The sequence below is a fragment of the Talpa occidentalis genome, unplaced genomic scaffold (genome assembly GCF_014898055.3).
Source record: "Talpa occidentalis isolate TD23 unplaced genomic scaffold, MPIMG_talOcc4v2.1 talOcc4.9, whole genome shotgun sequence".
Taxonomy (NCBI): Eukaryota; Metazoa; Chordata; class Mammalia; order Eulipotyphla; family Talpidae; genus Talpa; species Talpa occidentalis.
In genome coordinates this window covers 79,287,904-79,306,769 of record NW_023605305.1, presented here as the reverse complement: position 1 = coordinate 79,306,769, position 18,866 = coordinate 79,287,904, and the positions used below count along the sequence as shown (strand labels likewise).

Here is an 18,866-nt window from a genome sequence, read left to right as displayed (position 1 = left end):
TATTTTTTTAAAAATAAACATAGAAATGCCATATGATCCAGTTATCCCACATGTGGATATTTATTCAATAAATATGGAAGCTCTAATTCCAAGATGCACACACACACACACACACACACACCCCTCCTTTCATTGCAGCATTACTTACAATAATCAAGAACTAGAGACAACCTGAATACTCATTGGCAAATGATTTAATAAAGAATGAGAGGTATGTACACATACCTCTTTATAACACTTGGTTATAAAAATTATGAGTACTTAGCATTTGAATGGAATTTGAAGGCATTAGAATAAGTGAAATAAGTCAGAGAAAGCAAATGTTGGGTGATTTCACTCACGTGAAAGATAAAGAAGCAGCACCAATGAACAAAAACAAAGCAAAAATAAACTGTCACATTCTTAGACTGAACTAGTTGTTGCCAGAAGGAAGTGGTATGGGTAAATCAGGTAAAAGAAGTCAATTGTATGGTGAAAGATGGAAACTAGACTTTTTGTGGTTACCATAATGTATTTTACACAATTGTTGATTTAGACTGTTGTACACTCAAAACTTATATAATGCTATAAGCCAGTATTTATTAAAAGAATCAGAAACTTAAACAAAATCAGTCACATCTTCTTTGTCTCTGCCTGAGCTCCAAGTCTAATTTTTCAGGTGAAATATTTCAACTCCATGTTTTGTAAAGAAATCTTGACTTTTCATTTAAAAATTTGCAATAACAGGGCATCCCTGGTTGTGCAGGTGGTTGAGCGCAGTGCTGTGAAGCTGTCCGCAGCCTCTGCAGCAGTACTGCTTCGATCCCCACCAGCCTCGGAGCAATCCATATGGCAAGCAGATCTCTCCTGTCATGCCTGCTACTCCCCTCAGCAGTGTATTTCATCAGTCTGACTGTTCTGTTTCCTGCTCTGTCTCTGGTGAATCCTCTCACCCTCCCAATAATCTGGCCTATACCCCAGCTATTGTATAAATAAAATAAATCTTTTTTAAAAAAGCATTAATTTAAAAAAAATTGAATAACTGATGCCATGAGATTTAATTGTTATTAAATTTACTGAGTCTATTATGCTTTGATAATATTGCTATGAAACTGCAAAAGTAGCCAAGACAACAAAATTTATATTTTAAACCATGAGAAGACTCAGATAGCTGGTGAAGGTGATGGCAGGAACATACCACAGCAATAGCGCGGTTCACATTTCACAACCGCAGTGACTAATATGACCTCTAGATGTCCCTGTGTCTTTGGTCAATCACTCCAGATTCAAACTCCAAAGAGGGATTATTTAATACGCTGATTTTCATATAACCTGTTCCTTGGTTATTGCAGGAAGCTAGAAGTTTCAGTAATAAGAAGGAACTCAAACACTACTTGTATCTCATCCTTGTCAATGAAGTCAACAAGCATACTAACAAAGTTGGGATTGATCACTGGCAAAGTTACACATAACCACCAGGCTACCTAAATAGGATTTCTCAGACAAACGGATGCTAAATCCCCACCAAGTGTAATGGTCCAGATGAGCACAGGGATGCTCTAGAGCCAAGGCTTCTCTCTCCTGTCTTAGACTGGTGCTTCCTAAAGACAGGCACTAGATATCTTGTTGGACTAAATATCACGAAAGCAAAGAGTATGTTACCCTATGATATCATAAAGATTTTCGTATACATTTTCTTCTAAGAGTTTTATAGTTTTAACCCCTCAACTAGATGATTCATCCATTTGAGGTTTTTTGCTTGTTTGTTTTGAGTTGTAGGTAGGGGTCAGTCTCACGCTTTCCCATGTGGATAAACAGTTGCCATAGCAACCTTTGTAGAAAAGGCTATTGTTGGGCCTCCCCGGTGGTGACGCAGTGGTTGAGCGCTGGGTTGCGAAGCTGCCCGCAGCCTCTGGGGCGCCGGTTCGATCCCCGGCTGCTCGCCCAGCCAGCGAAGGAGGGTCCCACATGGCGCACAGACCTCTCCTGCCGCCCGCTGCTCCCCTCAGCAGTGTACTTCGGTCCTTCCACCTGCTCTGCTCCCCGCTCTGGCTCTGGTGGATTCTCTCACCCTCCCGCCTTCTGACTGTACCCAGTGCATGTGTGAACAAACAAACAAACAAATAAATAAATAAAACATGCCTCTATAAAAAAAAAATTTAAAAAAAAAAGAAAAGGCTATTGTTTCCTCAATAAAATGTCTTGCACACTTGCCAAACATCAATGGACCGTTTCATTTATGGTTATTTTTGTATTCTTGGTTCTCTTTTCATTGATGTTTGTGTGTATTCTTGCTTGACAGTTGTTGCTTTTTTCCTTCTCAGAATTTTGAAAACATCGTTTGTTAATGTTATTAGGGTCCCTTCTAAATGACAAGTCATTTTTCTCTTGCTATTTTCAAGTGTTTCTCCTCATCTTTTTCTTTCAACACTTTGACTATGATAGCTCTGGATGCGAATATCTTTATGTTTATACTATTGTGAGTTTGTTGCTTTTTTTAATGTGAAGATTGTTTTTCATTCAATTTGTCATTTTTTAACATTTTTCTGATTCTTGCTCTCTTTCTCTCCTTTTCCATTGGTACTTTTGTTATACCTATATTGGTGAGATTATTGGTGTCCCACATTTTTCTGAAGTTCTGTTCACTTTTCATCGTTCTTTTTTCTTCTTCTGCTCTTCAGATTGCATATTCTATATGGACCTAGGCTGATTCTCTCCTCTACCTGTTCAAATACACTGTTTAATCTCTCTAATGAATTTTATCATTTCAGTCGTTGCACTTTTCAACTCCAGAATTTTCATTTATTTCTTTTAAAAATTAAAATTTTCAAATAGAAAATAGATATTATCACATCTTTCTTATGTAATTATGGCTCCCTTTAATTCTTTAAACATGACTATTATGGCCACTTTGAAGTCTTCATGTATTAAGTCCAATATGTAGACCATCTCATAGGGTGTTTGTATTGCTTTCTTTCTGTGTATCAGTCACATTTTCCTGTTTATTTACAAGTCTTGCTCTTTTTTTTTGTTGAAAAATTAACTTTTTAGAAATGCAGAAATTCTAAATACTGATCCTTCTTCCCCTTTCAGAGTTTGTTGCTGTTGTTTGCTTGTTTTGTTTCTGTTGTTTTGGGAAGTTTTTGTTTGTTCAGTGATGTGGAGAGGCTATTTTAGTGTGGCTTATTTCCCTTTACTTTGAAGCCTGTGTGTTGCTCCTCAGCGGGCTCACCCTTAGGCATGGACATAGTTATCCTTGATGGAAGTAGTTTAAGCAGAGCTCTGTTTGGTTGTCTCTTTCTCTGATGATTTCTCTATTAAGCTCTGTTCCCCTGCAGGTATATTACACCCAACAGTTAGGCTCCACTCATAGATAATTGTTGAATTTTTTATGATGCCCTAAAACATAAATAGGCCCATAATCTAATCCAGTTAAATCCAGGTCCATTTGCAGAGGTCATTTTAAGGTCAGACTTTGAGGTCTGTTCTGAACCCAGGAAGGCTCTATTAACCTTCATTTTCCTTAATTCTCTCTAGTAAACAAGCTGTCCTATAGCTTAGCTTATTGCTCTCATTTATCAACAGCTTATTCTTAATTGCCTTCCAAGAAAATCATCCTTATTTTCTAACATGCCTTCAGACTTGAGTTTCCCCAAACTGTTCTGTGTAAAGACAATTCCCATGATAAAAACTTCAGAGTTCTCTGTTTGTTTGCATACCTCTTCCTCCCAGCCAAAATCTTTGGGACACTGCTCTGAAACTTAAGGGTGGGCACAGTTATCTGTTTCTCTTGGAGGCAACCTCTAATCTTTATTGGCTGTCTCATCATGAATCCTCTACCCTACAAGACAAGATGGGACAAAAGCAATCAAAACACCAGTATTCTCGGCCTGCTGCACTGAGGCAGTCACTGCTTGCCTCTCAGGTGGAAGAAGTCCCCTGTCTCTTGGTTGCCCTCTTCTGGAATTTAGTCTGTACAACACAAGTGGGTGTTGGTATGAGAAAGACTGATAGACTTCAAGAAGACACTTCAAGAAGTCTGTGGCTTGGAATAGAGTTACTATGATGCTGAGTTAGAAAAGTTCAGGGAGGGAGCAAGTTATGGCTTGAGTGCCATTCAAGAAGTAGATTTTCTTGAATGAAAGCTCTTCATTTGCTGTATGCCCTTAGAACAATTTATAGTCTTTAACTCTTTTAAAATAATTTTCAACATTATAGTTGTTTTGCTGGGATAAGTGTCTAAGGTGCCTCTTCGTGCTGCCTTACTGGAAACCTACATATAAAGTCTTTGGTTTAATTTGGTTTAGGTATCTTTTTAGATACCTAATATCTAAAAATAATACCTCTCATTTATTTACATCTTTACTCACTTCTTTTTCATTATTTTATTTTTTAATTTTTTGTTGAAGTCCCGTTGGTTTGTATCGTCATTAGTATTTTGGTATTGTTTGTTCTCTCCTTTCACCATAGCACACCTACCATCAAAATGCCCATAGGCATTTTTTGTGGTGTTTTATTGCTAAAAAAGACTATGTTTCGAGGGGCCTTCCCGGTGGCGCAAGGGGTTAAGCACCGCACTGTGAAGCAATCCGCAGCCTCTGCAGCACAAGTTCGATCCCTGGCCAGCCAGGGAGCAACCCACATGGCGCAGCAGACCTCTCCTGACTCTCCCACTGCTCCCCTCAGCAGTGTACTTCAGTCAGCCTGCCTGTTCTGCTCCCCACTCTGTCTCTGGTGAATCCTCCCATCACCCCACAACTCTGGCCTGTACCCCAGCTCTTGTATGCATAAATAAATAAATCTTTTAGAAAAAGACTATGTTTTGAAATTTTATGGGTTTACAGATTTTCTTTTATAATTTATTTATTCATTTATTTATTTATTAAAGATTTATTTATCTACTGAAATATACTGCTGAGGGGAGCAGTGGGCAAGGCAGGAGAGGTCTGCTGCACCATGTGCATTGCTCCCTGGCCGGCTGGGATTGAACTCATTCTGCAGAGGCTGGTGACTACCTGATTGCGGTGTCCTTAACCCTGCGCCACCGGGGAGGCCCTTCTTTTATGATTTAAATTGTTACATTTATGAGTGTGAACAACCTAAACTCTGAGGACACTTTTAATTCTTTTCCTCTAAATCTCAGACATTTCTCTTCTTCTTCCTTTGGATAGTAAGAGAAGGAGAACAAAAGAGCCTGACCCTTTTGATAAAGAAAAGATGAAAAGAAAAGATGATACTAAGGCCATCTTTGCCGGTCACAACTTCTATTAAAATAGACATATTTATGCCCAATAGTCTGACTTAACAGGCCAGTCTCGTGATCTTACACTCAGAATAACTGGTGATTTGACTAAAGCCCTCCTGGAGGAAAGCCCCAACCCATAAGATCTCTTAGTTCTTCCTTTCCCTAAAAAAAAAACAAAAACAAAAACAAAAAAAATGGGCCTCCCCGGTGGCGCAGCAGTTGAGCGCTGGGTTGCGAAGCTGCCCGCAGCCTCTGCAGCGCCAGTTCGATACCCGGCCGCCGGGCGAGGGTCCCACATGGCGCGCAGACCTCTCCTGCTGCGCAGACCTCTCCTGCCGCCCGCTGCTCCCCTCAGCAGTGTGCTTTGTCAGTCTGCCTGTTCTGCTCTCCCCTCTGGCTCTGGTGAATTCTCTCACCCTTCCGCGCTTCTGACTATACCTGGTGCTTGTATAAATAAATAAATAAATAAATAAATAAATAAATAAATAAATAAATAGATAGATAGATAGATAGATAGATAAATAGATAAATAAATAAATAAATCTTAAAAGAAAAGAAAAACCCAAGAACAGAACTGAGTTCTGATATAGGTTACTGGTAGGAGTCATAGCATCAGTGCCTGGACACTCTCTCTAAACAAAACTATATTTAACAACTTAAGTAAAAATACCACAGTATTCATGAAGTGTAGTTGAGGTATCCAACTAAAGAACCCTATTTCATGAAAGTGTCTGATTTTTTCATCCTGGGTTAATACTGATCTGAGATGAATCAACTTGAGAATATAACATTTGGAAAGAAAACATTCAGTATATTGATTTTTGCAAATATTGATGCCAAGGATTTTTTTTGAACACTAATAACTGCTATGAGCCATTTTATATACTGAAAGGTGATAGAAGATATAGAAGACACAACTTCATGCATAAAATGTTTACAATATCACATAAAAACAGCTATGTGTGATAATTATATATATTATCTATGACAAATAATAAACACTCTAGAAGATTTCTTGGTCAGGTATTATCAGGGAACCCATTACACAGACCACAGGATTTAGACTGGCCTTTGGAAGATAGACTTTCTAAAGACAAAGAAAAGATGTAGAGGAAATTTTCAGAAGAAGAATTAGCACACTATGTAAATGAGGCAGGGAGGGTGAGAGGGAGGGAGGGACTAAACATCTATTACTCAGAGAAATAAGGTCACAGATACGGAGTAGGAATGAGAAGAGATCGTAATTCCTAGGGATGGACACTTGTCCACAGACCAGGATGGAATGTTAATAATAGTAAATGACAATATTCAAACCACCGTCACTCTAATGTGGTACATTTAACTGGAACTAGTTCCATTCTTGGGGCTGGGAGAGATGTAGAAGAAACCAGGTAACTTTGTCCTTCCAGAACAAAGTCTTCAGAAGAATCCTTGACCCTTAGGTAGGGCAGGAAGGATTGGACAGTTGTTGGTCAGCCTCAAGGAAATGCATCTGTGATGTGTGAGGTCTCAAGAGTGTGGATTTTTGTGGTGGGGAAAAGAAGGCGCTGTTATATTGAGATCAGAGTCACTTCCCACTAATGCTTAGTGTGTGTGAAGGCTTTCTGAGGGGCACAGATGAGAAGAAGCGGATGAAAAGGATGAGAAGAAATAAAGAGGAAGAGAGGAAGGAGAAGGAAGGAAGGGAAGAGGAGTCTGATTTCTGCAGCCCTGGGAATCGGGTTCTGTCTCTCTGGGGTCCTGCTCTAAAGGAGTGAGCATCTCAGGTCAGTATTAACCCAGGATGAAAAAATCAGACACTTTCATGAAATAGGGCTCTTTGGTTGGATACCTCAACTACACCTCGTGAATACTGTGGTATTTTTACTTAAGTTGTTAAGTAAAAATATATTCTCTCACCCCTGTCCATTCTCAATGACTTTTCTCTCTCTTCATCTACACTGCATCCCGAAGCCTACCTCCTCTGGGAAGCCTTCCCAGATGAAGGAGGTAAACCCTTGATGATCCTGTCCTGCTGGATTCGGGTCCACAACTGCAGCTATTCTTCTGGCTTTGCCCTGTTTTCCATCCTGGTTAAGTAATTATCCTTCACCCCACACCCCAATCCTGCTCAACTTTGTTCTAGATAAAGTATTTGAAGTCCTTTGAGGTCTGCTCCTATAATAGAATATCCCCTGTAATTGCTCATCTTTTCCATTTACTCAGCATTGGGAGCATGACATCAGGGAATTTCATCAGTACATTTTTACTTACTGTGCCCATCAGCGGTAATTCTGAGATGAAATGGTCCAGAGTCAGGAAATGTATTTAGATAAGCATGTTCCCACTCTAACACAGCCAACATGTTATAGCATAAATTTTCATGAAAGGTAAAGGACAGCTTTCCACTCTATGGAAAATATTTCTTTGTGTTCTCTTGATACAGTTGGAGACCTAAATCCAGAAGGACAGGATTATCCAGGGTTTGCCTCCTTCATCTGATATAAACAGAGCCCCTCTTTTGCATTTGTGTGATGGCAGGCTTTACAAGTGTTTTACTCTTCACACTATTCTCAGCCTGTTGTGTAGGATAGGTTCACATACCAATTTCTCAATTACTATTTATGTTCACAAGTGCTTCTGGTGAGGATGGCAAACACAAGAAGTCAAGATCTGATCCACAAAACAAATGAAAGTGGTATTATTTTCTTCTATTTTTCATTCTCCCAAAACTCGAAGTCTATTCTGATGGTACATAGATTGTTTCATTCAAGAAATATTAATCAGCACCTTCGTTATGTCAGGAACACTATCAAGCTCTAGGAATGCAGAAGTGATAAAAACAAAGTGCCTGTCACCAAGGAATGTTATAGTAGAGGAGATAGGATAGGTATTGGGGTCACCTTGATCCTGAATATCCATAAAGGCCGTGAAAGTGTCTATGAAGTTCAGAGGTTGGAGGACTCAAATGTGGCCAGGAGACCAGGCAAGTCTCCATGGCAGTGATGACATTGAACTGGATGATAGAAGTCATGCATCATGGGTGGGAGGTGGCTAAAAAGGGTCTTCCTCAGTACTGAGTATTGAAGGTGCTCTTCCTCCTTCAATCCTAGATAGAACTCAATGACAGTTACACTCCCACTCAGCCCTTCCGGGTCATCTAGACATAGCCAGTATACCTACCCCCACCCACACCAATCTGAAGGCCAACCATTTGCTCAGTTACTCACCCGGGAATCCTTTTGACCTAAATCCCAGCTGCATGTAGCTGGGAATTGTGAAACATCCGGACAGATAATCTGCACCGTGGCTGCCCTCCAATAATGTGTGGCCTGGAGGCTTCAGTTGGAAGGTTTGTATAAAAGGCCCCTTCCTTGTCAGCCCCACAAGGACTCCAGACTCCTTCTGGGATGACCTGTTCCCACATCTTCCTCTAGGGTGAGGTACTTCTGGAAGGGGAGACACTTGGGTGGCCCTCACTCAGACGCTGCTAAGGCAGCCCCATCTCTCCTCTTATCACTTCCCAGGGAATAGACAAGCCAGTATGGAGAGGCTTCGGGCAGGGAAAGGGGAAGCAAAGTGGGTCCCTGCAAAAGCTCAAATGATCGAACATGGGAGAAAGCCACAGTTAGGGGGCTGGGAATGCAGAGAAGACACAGGCTGAGGGGGTCTCAGGGCAGAAGAAGGCTGAGGGAAGAAAGCAAAGACTTGGGTCTTCCCCGGATATCGGCCCGGGGAAAGTGGACCGTCTGTTGGAAGGTCACAGCTTGTTTTTCTTGTTTGAGAGGAAACGCACATTGTCAATTTGCGTGTTAGTATGTGGGTTCTTTGGGAGTTCCCACTGTGAGTTACTCTCCAAAAGTTTAGGCTTTTCAAATCCATTTCCTCCCTTCCTGGCATGGATTTTAGCAGGTTATAAATGCCAGGTTGCATTTTTAGCCCCTGTCACCCGCTGCCCACACATACTCTGTGTGCTCCAGCTCATGAGAAAGAGAAAAGTCCCACCCAAGGTCCCTGATCTAACTGAATGTTCTTTCTCTTTCCAGCTTCCATCCATAACCCAGTGATGTCCCAGCAGAAGCAGCAATCCTGGGAACCCACGCGTGCTCCCATGTGCTCCCCTCCCCAATGCTCAACCCCCTCCCTGGCTCCCTGCTCTGCTCCTTGTGCTCCCTGTTCAGGAGGCTGTGGTTCTGGTTCCCAAAAGCTTTGGAATCAGAACAAGCCTGGCACTAGGAGAGCTCACCGGAAGCCCCGCTGCCTTAGTGGGGGCACAACCTATCACATCAAAGAGGAAGAGTGCTAAGGTGATCACCCCAGAGGACAGGAGCACAGGTGTGTCTCTCTTGCATTCATTCTGCTGGAAGGCTCAGCTGTCTCCCTGTTATTGGGGCTGAGAAACACGTTCCCAGTCTCAGCACTTCGGAACAGAGAACAGAGCAGAGAACTAAACCAAGCAACTCTTCTGCCTTGTCCTCTACCCAACCCCTCAGTTCAGCAAGAAAACGTATTTTTCCCTCTGGAGCCCTGGCTGCTGTGAATCTTTGAGGTCCTGCTGGGAAAAGCCCAGACACCACAGGTGGATGCTGCCCCTCTTTCTGCCCCGCTAAAACAGCTGACCATGTTTCAGGTGGTTTGAGATTTATGTCTGAGTCCTCAGCATCCTCATAGCCATCAAGCTGTGTCATCACAAGATTCTAGCACTGATGGCTTCAGTGCAATAAATATATATTGAAGACCTACTGTGTACCGAGTGCTGTGTTCACAGGAAGATTACAACTCGAGAGCTATTATAATGGCTCCATGAAAGAAATTCATTTTGGGGAGAGGGATTTCTTTTGTTTAGGAATGAGAGTACTGTATTAGAAAAAATATCCCACTAAGTAGTTTTGTTTCTAGTAAAGCCTATAATCCAGTGGGAGAAGGAATATGCACTCTAGGTTGAAATATATAGACTGATAAATATAATATTAAGTTGATTGACTTACTTATTTTTATTTCTCATTTTGTGCCCAAAAGAACTATTAGGTCCTATTTATGTTCACAAGTGCTTCAGGTGAGGATGGTGAACACAAGAAATCAAGATCAGAATAAAATGTCAAGGACGGCAGGGAATGAGTTTTCCTGATGTTGTGGACCAAAGGGGTCTCCTGGGCCCTAGAAAGAGAAGTCGGAAATGGAGAGGGCATGCCACTTGGGGGACAGGAGATGTGGCCCCCTGAGGTAGTGGCATTTTAACAAGACCTTCAAGGATAAGCAGAATGTGGAGCCTGGGATGGAGCAAGAACCCTCCAGGTGGAAGACAGAGCACAGAGAAGTGAAGGCAAGTGGGGTGCTCGTGGACAGCTTGGGTTTCAATGTGGCTGCGGTGCCATGTGTGATGTTGGTGTGGGACAGTTCAGAAGCCCAGCTCCTTAGAACTCTAACCAGCTGAGTTTATTGAACTAAGGTGTAAAACCCCAGCTACCGAAAGGTTATACCTGAGGACAGCCTGGACCCAAGTTCAGGGTTTATCCTTGGGGTTGAGGGAGCCTGAGAATAAGTATAGGCCTGCAGGGGCTTAAGGCTCAAATATGTTGTGTAACAATATGATCTCCAGCTAAAGGTTTTAAACTTTATATATGTACACACATACAAACATACATTTATTTCATTTATTTATTTATTTGTTACCAAACACCCAACCCCATAGATTATATTACCTGGTTTTGGAGCAGAATATCAGCTTGTGTATAATTTCCAGTACACAAGTTGATTATTTCCAGAGCTTATCAAGTCACCTGATTTTACCTCTGTCATAAAAAATAGATATGTCATAATTATGTATAATTTTAAATGTGTAATTTTTCTCATTAAACAAATGATGCATACTTGTATAAAGATTTGTTAAAGTATATAAGGATAAGGAAGATGATTAAGGCCAACCTAAAATCTTAGCACCTAAAAATAAACACTGCTAGTAATGTCATGGATGTATTTCCAAACTTTATAGAAATTACACAATAGTATTCTTTCAGAATATTTTCTAAACTGCTTTTTAAATTAACAATGTGACTGCCACTACTCTCCAATGCTAATAAATATTGACCAGAATTATTATACTGTAGCATGGGAACATGTCATAATCTGTGTAACTAATTCCCTAATAGTGGGCACTCATCTTGTTTGCACCCCTCTGCTGTACAAACAACAGCAAAATGAACATTGTCATTTGGTGATTATTCTTAGTTTTTCTAAAGTAAATTTTAGAATTGGAATTCTACAACTGTCGAGAGACTATATAGATTTTTTTTTTTTTCAGACTCTCCAGGAAGATTGCATCTTGGGAGATAGTAAAGTATTTTCATTTAAAAAATCAGTTTTGGGAAAGGGATTTCTTTTGTTCAAGAATAAGAGCAAGTACTTTGTTTTAAAAATATCCCCCGGCTAAAGAAAAATTCACTGTGTGAGAATACCACCTAGAAATTTGTCAAATATCTATTATGAAATCTCTCTATATTTTGAAAATTTAGATGTTTTCTCCTTTTTAAGGGAAGGAAGGTGCTTTGCAATGTGTAAAGCAGTTTCTTGTAAGTTTTGATATACCTTTGCCTGAACTTGCATATTTAGCTGATATGTTCTTAAATATTCTTGATTTTACTGTTCAGTGTGTTTGTGTGAGAGATTTCTGGAGGCTGGAGGAGGAAGTGAGCTCATTTTTCTTTTGGGAAAAATCAAAATCTCAATGTTTGGTTGATTGTGAGGGGCCCCAGAGGTTCTTGACTTCTATGCAGGAAGGAATCCAGGCGGGAGAGGGTGTAGATGAGTCAGAATGAAGCTCTGTGGTGGGTGGTGGTGCACATGCAGAGTGAGTGCAGGCAGAGTCAGGGGAGAATCATGCCTTGGATCTTAAGACTGCTGATATAAATACTTGCTTAGTTTTAGGGGTCGGGCCTCACAGATGGAACCTGAATGAGTTTTGACCACTTTTGTTTAACAAGAGAGCCAGGAATTTACAGATTGGGAAAATGAGATTTGGCCAGTTTTATTTATCAAAAACAGTGGACCCCTAACCTCCTGTTAGGTAAGATAGAAGAAGTTTTACAACTAGGGAGACCCAGTATGAGATAAACTAATAGGTTTTGAGTCAAACCAAGTGGGTTTGATTCAATTTGTTCTGAAAAGTGTGCACGTGTTTTTCAGAAATACTAGATGGGAGAAGTAGGGGCTGCAGTCATTGTGCTAAATTCCTGTTCTACATCAATTAAACAATGGAAGTCTAACATCTAAAAATATCTTTTTTCTGTGTTTTATTTCTGCTCTTCATTGAAGACAAGCATGTACCAAACAACAGCAGCAAAATTTACACATACATTATTTTTTTAACAAGAGAATCACTTGGCCTATTCAATTTTTTCTAGTTTTTTCTTGGATCCCCTGTGCTGATTGTCCAACTTTTATTTATATATCATCTAGTCCATAGCAAATTTATTTCAAAATCACCACACAGAAAATCAAATAGTGATTCTGATCACTTTTCTTCGTAAAAATTTGCATTTGATGTCTTCCCATTTTCTAAAATATGTCTGTATATCAGAAATGTCAATATTATGAGTATATTTTAGGGTGCTTTTAATATGGCTTCGATTGGGCCAGTGAAAAGACAGTGTTCACAGAGTTTTCAGGCTGTTGCACAGGTGGCCTAGCAGATAACATATAGCCTTGAGATGAAGTACACATGTGTGGAAAACAGTAAATAACATACTTATGTAGGCATGAAGTTGGCCCTGTGCCAGCTTTGTCTATAAATCATATAAAAGCTAATAGGGCTGGGCGGTGGAGGTGGAACACTGGCACTGACTGCCACTACTGCTGGGGTGCTGCCAGGGCCACTGAGTACTGCCACTGCTGTTGCTGCTTCTGCTGTTGCTGCCAGACCCAGGAATCCCCAGACTGCCCAAGGGGGCTTGAAGGGGGTTCAATAGGGTGGCCCAAGGGGGACCCCAGAGCCACTGTTGCTGCCCCCTGTGTACATTGCCCACCGCCTTCCAAGGGCCTTGGATGCTGTAAATGTGCTGCCTGTATCTTGCCTTCTACTACTGCAATAAAGACTGTTGCTGGCCCTGCTGGGGCTTCCTGACTTTTCTCTGATCTGCTGGCATCATGAATCAGGGCAAGGCTTGAGCCTGTGCCTGACAGCTTAATTTTAACAAAAATTATACATATACTGTACCTTTATTTTATAGAAATAAATAATGGAAAAAGACATATTTCACATTTTGTGCACAATGTCCTCTATACAAAATATTTAAAGTTTACAGGAACAGCACAAGCAGGTGATACAATTATTTTTCTTTGCACTAGATCTAAATTTATGCTTTTAACAAATGCTAAATATTGACAGATGTTAACATTTTCTGAATTAAAAAAAATTCATTTTGACAGGAAACTTGATATCAATACTCATCTATTTGTTAAAAGATGTTGAATACTGCAGCATCGTATCACTGCTTTTAATTTTCCTATAAAGATGTTACAAGTAAAATATTAAGTTAAAGTCATCCTAAGGTGAAAGAAACCACTGGATGCTAATTTGCTCTTATTTAGTGGGAAGTCAAGAAATACTGCCTAAATTTCACAGGTGAAGAAATACAGTTTTAGTGTTAGTATTTGAAGTTATAGAAGTAGTCAATGAAGTATTAAAAATAAAACATAACCCACTATGTTTCATTAGGGAAGGTAAGTAAAAGGCCTGAGAGGAAGCAAGGAAATAATTATAAGCAAATCAGTGAGAATGAGACTCAAGTGATAAATATATATATATATATATATATATATGGCAAGTGTTCAATAGATTGATACAAATATATATATATTATTTTTTGTATATTTTTGTATCAAATATATATATATTTGTATCAATCTATTGAGTGTTTGCTTTTTAATTTTTAAGGAATTGTGTTACTTTATTCTAAAATAAATATTTCTAAAATAAATTATTCTAAAAATAAATAAAATCACCTGCATTTTCACACACATCTGTAATGGTCCTGGGCCAAACCTGCCAGATGAAACCCATTTCAAATCATTAATAACTCTGTGTTCTTACACAGGTTTCTGTGCCTTTCCATGCCTCAGTTTCCTCATCTAAATATTATATAAAATAATATCTGCCTCATGAGACTGTGGAGAGTAGATGATATCATAGGTAACATATTTAGTGCATATTTAATTCAATAAAGGTATAACTTACATTTGAGCTGGGGTCTACTTTTTTAAATAGACTTTTAATTTAGAATAGTTTCAGACTTACAGAAAAGTTATACACAGAAATTTTCATGTTACCTGCATTCAGTTTCCTGAGGTTAAGATCTTGCATGAGTATGGTGTATTTGTTATAATTAATGAATCAATATTGCTACATTACTATTAACCAAAGTCCACACCCATGTCTGATTAATATTTCCTTAATCATTACCTAATGTCCTTTTTGTGTTCCAGGGTCCCATCCAGGATACTACATTACTATCAGTTGTCTGTCTCTCCTTGACTGTGACTGTTTCTTAACTTTCCTTATTTTTGATGATCAGCAGTTTCAAAAAGTGCTGGTCATGTATTCTGTAGACTAGCTCTCAATTGGGATTTTTCCTCATGATTAGAATGGGATTATGGGTTTGGGGGACAAAGAACACGAGGTAATGTGCCATTCATGCATGTAAGACTCATTTGAGGGAAGGCTTGCCTTTTCTAACAATGTATTTTAAAATAAATTGTTAGCAATGATCAGTGATGCAGTCAACAATACTCGTAGGATGGATTTCAAACCACTATTGTTTTGCTTCCACTGATAAAAGCACATCACATTAAAACAAAATACTGCTTTTGATAAGGCAGAGAGGGCCACTCAAGAGCATAAGATAGCAAACAATCAGATGACTAAAAACAGAAGGTTTCACAGATCTAATCATAGCTTGGTTCACAAGGAATATAATCACCATCTGTGAAATGTGGAAATAAAAATGCCTCCACTCTTCATTCAGGTGTGAGGTGGTGTCCACACACCTGGGGCCTGGAGAGATGTGTCTCTTATTGCATCATTCACCACTCTGTTCAGTCATCATCTGGCACCTACCAGGTACAAGATCTCTCTCTCTCTCTCTAGCTCACACACACACACACACACACACACACACACACACACACAGAGATTCTGACTCCTACACTCCTCCCTCTACAGCAGATCTATCAGTTCTCTCAAGTCCCTTTTTTCTCATTGATCCCAAGCTTTCTCCCTTAACCTTCAATATGTCTTCCCTACATGTTCTTACAGGTGTCTCCTTTCTCCTTTGGACTGTAGGTCATGGAAGTTCTCCCCTTATTTCTGTCAAGTTCTCTCTGCCCTGAAATAACTACCAGAGTAGAAGTAATTGACATACACTGTACTCAATGAAAACTCCCTCTTGGCTTGGATCAAGCACTACTAATTTCTCTAGTGCTTAGTTAGTTCGCTCTCATAGCCTACAGGTGAATGAATTTTAGACAACTTCCCCATTAGCTTTGTATAATAGCCCTGATATATGGGGAGCCACCCCCCAAAGGTGTGACTACAATCAACCTTGAATCCTTGCCTCATCCATCGCAATTGCCACTATCACAGCTAAAGGCCCAACACTGCATGACTCATGGGGTTTCTGTAGGAGACAGTGGGCCTGTGAGTGGGGTAAGAATGTTGTAAAGCAGCTTTTTCCAGTCATGGATGGGTTCTTTAGCATACATTGGAAGTTATAAATCCTTTATGAAATAAAAAAAGGCCCTCTTTTTGAAAGACATTAAACTAGCCAAATAACCTGTATTTAGATAGAGCTTCCTAGGTACAAGCATTCTTCCCATGGAATAAATACTACTTACTTAATCCTCACAACAGTTCTATGAAATAAATGTAATTTTTATCACCATCTTTTAGAAATCAATTGACATTAGGTCTCGTTCTGATTCTGTCACTATTTTGACTCTGTGAATTGATCCCTCAACTCTCATTTGTGAATTGGATGAATATAAGACAAATGACAGATTTTATAGTAATTCACTCAATCAACAAATAATTAAGTAGCCATTGAATGTCCAAAACTGATTTTGGGAGTATTATCATTATTTCTTTTTTATTTGATCTTATGCATTTTGAGGGGAAAATATCCATCAAAGATAACAGTCTGAACTAAATGAGTTGCCTTGTGAGGTGAGGAGTTCTCCAATGGAAAGCATATCAACCAAGGCTGGAAGTTTATCATCATGCATGTGGGAGGTGGCATGTGAGCACCTGGTAGAAAACTGCCCTAGATGTTTGTTAAGACCCTTCCATGGCTGAAGGGTTTATGAGCTGCCTGTACTTCTTACATCTCTCATTGTCTGGAATGGGTAGGATGAAGGTAGGAACAGGCTGTATATATGGGCTAGATATATATAATTCTATAGTGCTACCAAAACACTCTAGGACTATTTTTCTCAAACTTGCATAATGACCTGGGGAATATTTAAACAATGCAAATGCTTAGGATCTACTCCTTGGGCATCATGACTCACTAGGTGTTAGCTAGAAACCAGGAATTTTCATTTTAAAAGTGCTTCTCAGATGTCTTATATGCAATTAGGCTTGGAGTTCCTGATCGATAATAGCACCAAAACCAAGATGGAAAGAACATTTCCCTTGCTCCCTACAATTCCTTTCTGAGTTGACCCTATTGCTCCAGAACCTAGACACTGTGTGATGTTCACTTGCTCTTAAATTCTTCAATGTTGAGTTTTTCCATAGATAGTAAAACCCAGCCCTTGGGGTTATTGAGAGAAAAAATTAAGCACATCAAATGTAGTAAAATAATGCTGAGTGAGAGCTTCCCCTCATGTGACTATTTCCTCTAAAATTATGAGTGGCTTAGAACTAAAGGCTCACAGAATCATAGAGCAGATGGTCCTGATGCCATAGATGACAGGGCAGGTCCACAATGTCTGAGAAACTTGCCTAAGGCTTCTCAATGCCTGCCCCATACTCTTCTATCTTATGGTACATCCATTTCTAAGAAACATAACTAACTACTGGTTCAACTGGAATCAGGCTTTGGGGTGATGCATGGTGGAAGCAGGTTATCATTGCCCTTATCTTTCTTTTAAAGTGTGTTCATTGCAAGATGAGGAAGAATCTACTGGGTCATCTATTTTTGGCACAGTGGAGAATGTAAAGTCATTAGCACAGGGTTGTGATGAGCCAGAGACATCAGTGCAGCAGTCTCTAAGAATGGGACAATGGCAATTATTTTTTAAAAATGGACAAGAAACAACTACTGTTGGTGAGGATATGGAGGAAAGGGAAACTTATACACTGTTGATGGGAATGTAGCTTGGTGTAATCATTATAGAAAACAGTATAGAAATTCATCAACAAACTAAGAATAGAACTACCAGAGGATCCTTTATTCCATTTCTGGTCATTTAGCCAAAGAATGTGAAAACACTAATTCAAAAAGGATACATGTACCCCTATGTTCATCACATTATTCGCAATGCCTAAGATATGGCATGGACTTAAATGCCTGTTGATGGATGAATGGATAAAGAAGATGTCTTTATGTATATAATATATATCATATATATACTTCCTTATGTATAATATACATATATATATTAGGACCTGCTCCTTGGAGATACACACATGAATATATATGTGTATGTGTGTGTGTTTATATATGTATTCATATATATATATATATATATTCAACAGTGTTAAGAGGAAAAAAATAAAACATGTAAAAGGTAAAATGTAGTCCATTAATGAGGGGATAAGCCCTCCCTTTGTGTGACTACTATCTTTAAAAGTGTGAATGGCTTGGAACTACAGGCTCTGAGAAATATATATAAGAAAGAGCTGTCATTATTGGCTGTGGAGTCTTATATGCTGGAAGATTTAGACATAACTTCTTGGAAGCATTGCGTGAAAAAGGATAGGCAAGATTATCTCTCTTTAGCCTTTCCAATATTAAGAACTAAAAGGAATTATTTGATGGTGACATTTACAAACATAAGTCCCAATGGGCTGTTTTAGCTATTGTCCCCACTTACTGAGGTCAACCGAGAGGCTAGGGAGGAGCTCGGAATTCAGAGAGGGAGTCTTACCTGACAGGAGGACGACCACAAACATCAAAAATGATAAACCTAGATCTAATACGATCTAGCAACCCCAAGCACGGAGCTTTCATCAACCTCAGAGGTGCAGATGAAAACAACGCCTCTCATTTTACAAGTGAAGATACAAAGGCTCAGAAGCAACAGGTGACCCACCTCTGATCAGTGACAGCTCCAGGTCTGTGCTTCAGGGATAATCTGCTAACTCAATCCCAGGGAGATTTTTGCAGTCAGAGATTTTATACAAAATGGGCTTCATAATGTTGGTAGCAGATAATACTGACATGTGTCCCCCAGTCCATGGGAATAAGACTTAGCAGCTAAGAAAAACCTGGGACTGCAATAAACAGTGATACTGTCTCTGTTGTAACTACACCTTACAGAACACCTACTGAACGCTGTGCACAGGCTGGTTTTTTTTAATCACAGTATTTCCTTTAACTGTCATATTATTCACAGCAGACCTATGTATCCAGCCTACACCTTACACAGAGGGTAAGGTGACTGGCTT

At 39.6% G+C, this 18,866-nt stretch overlaps 1 protein-coding gene across 1 annotated transcript; it reads left to right on the top strand.

Moving 5' to 3' along the window:
* The first annotated feature begins 9,269 nt into the window (after positions 1 to 9,269).
* On the top strand, positions 9,270 to 9,874 carry LCE6A (late cornified envelope 6A). The gene is given in 2 exon segments (XM_054691549.1): positions 9,270 to 9,510; positions 9,834 to 9,874. Coding segments are annotated over 2 exon segments (282 nt in total).
* The last annotated feature ends 8,992 nt before the right edge of the window (positions 9,875 to 18,866 follow it).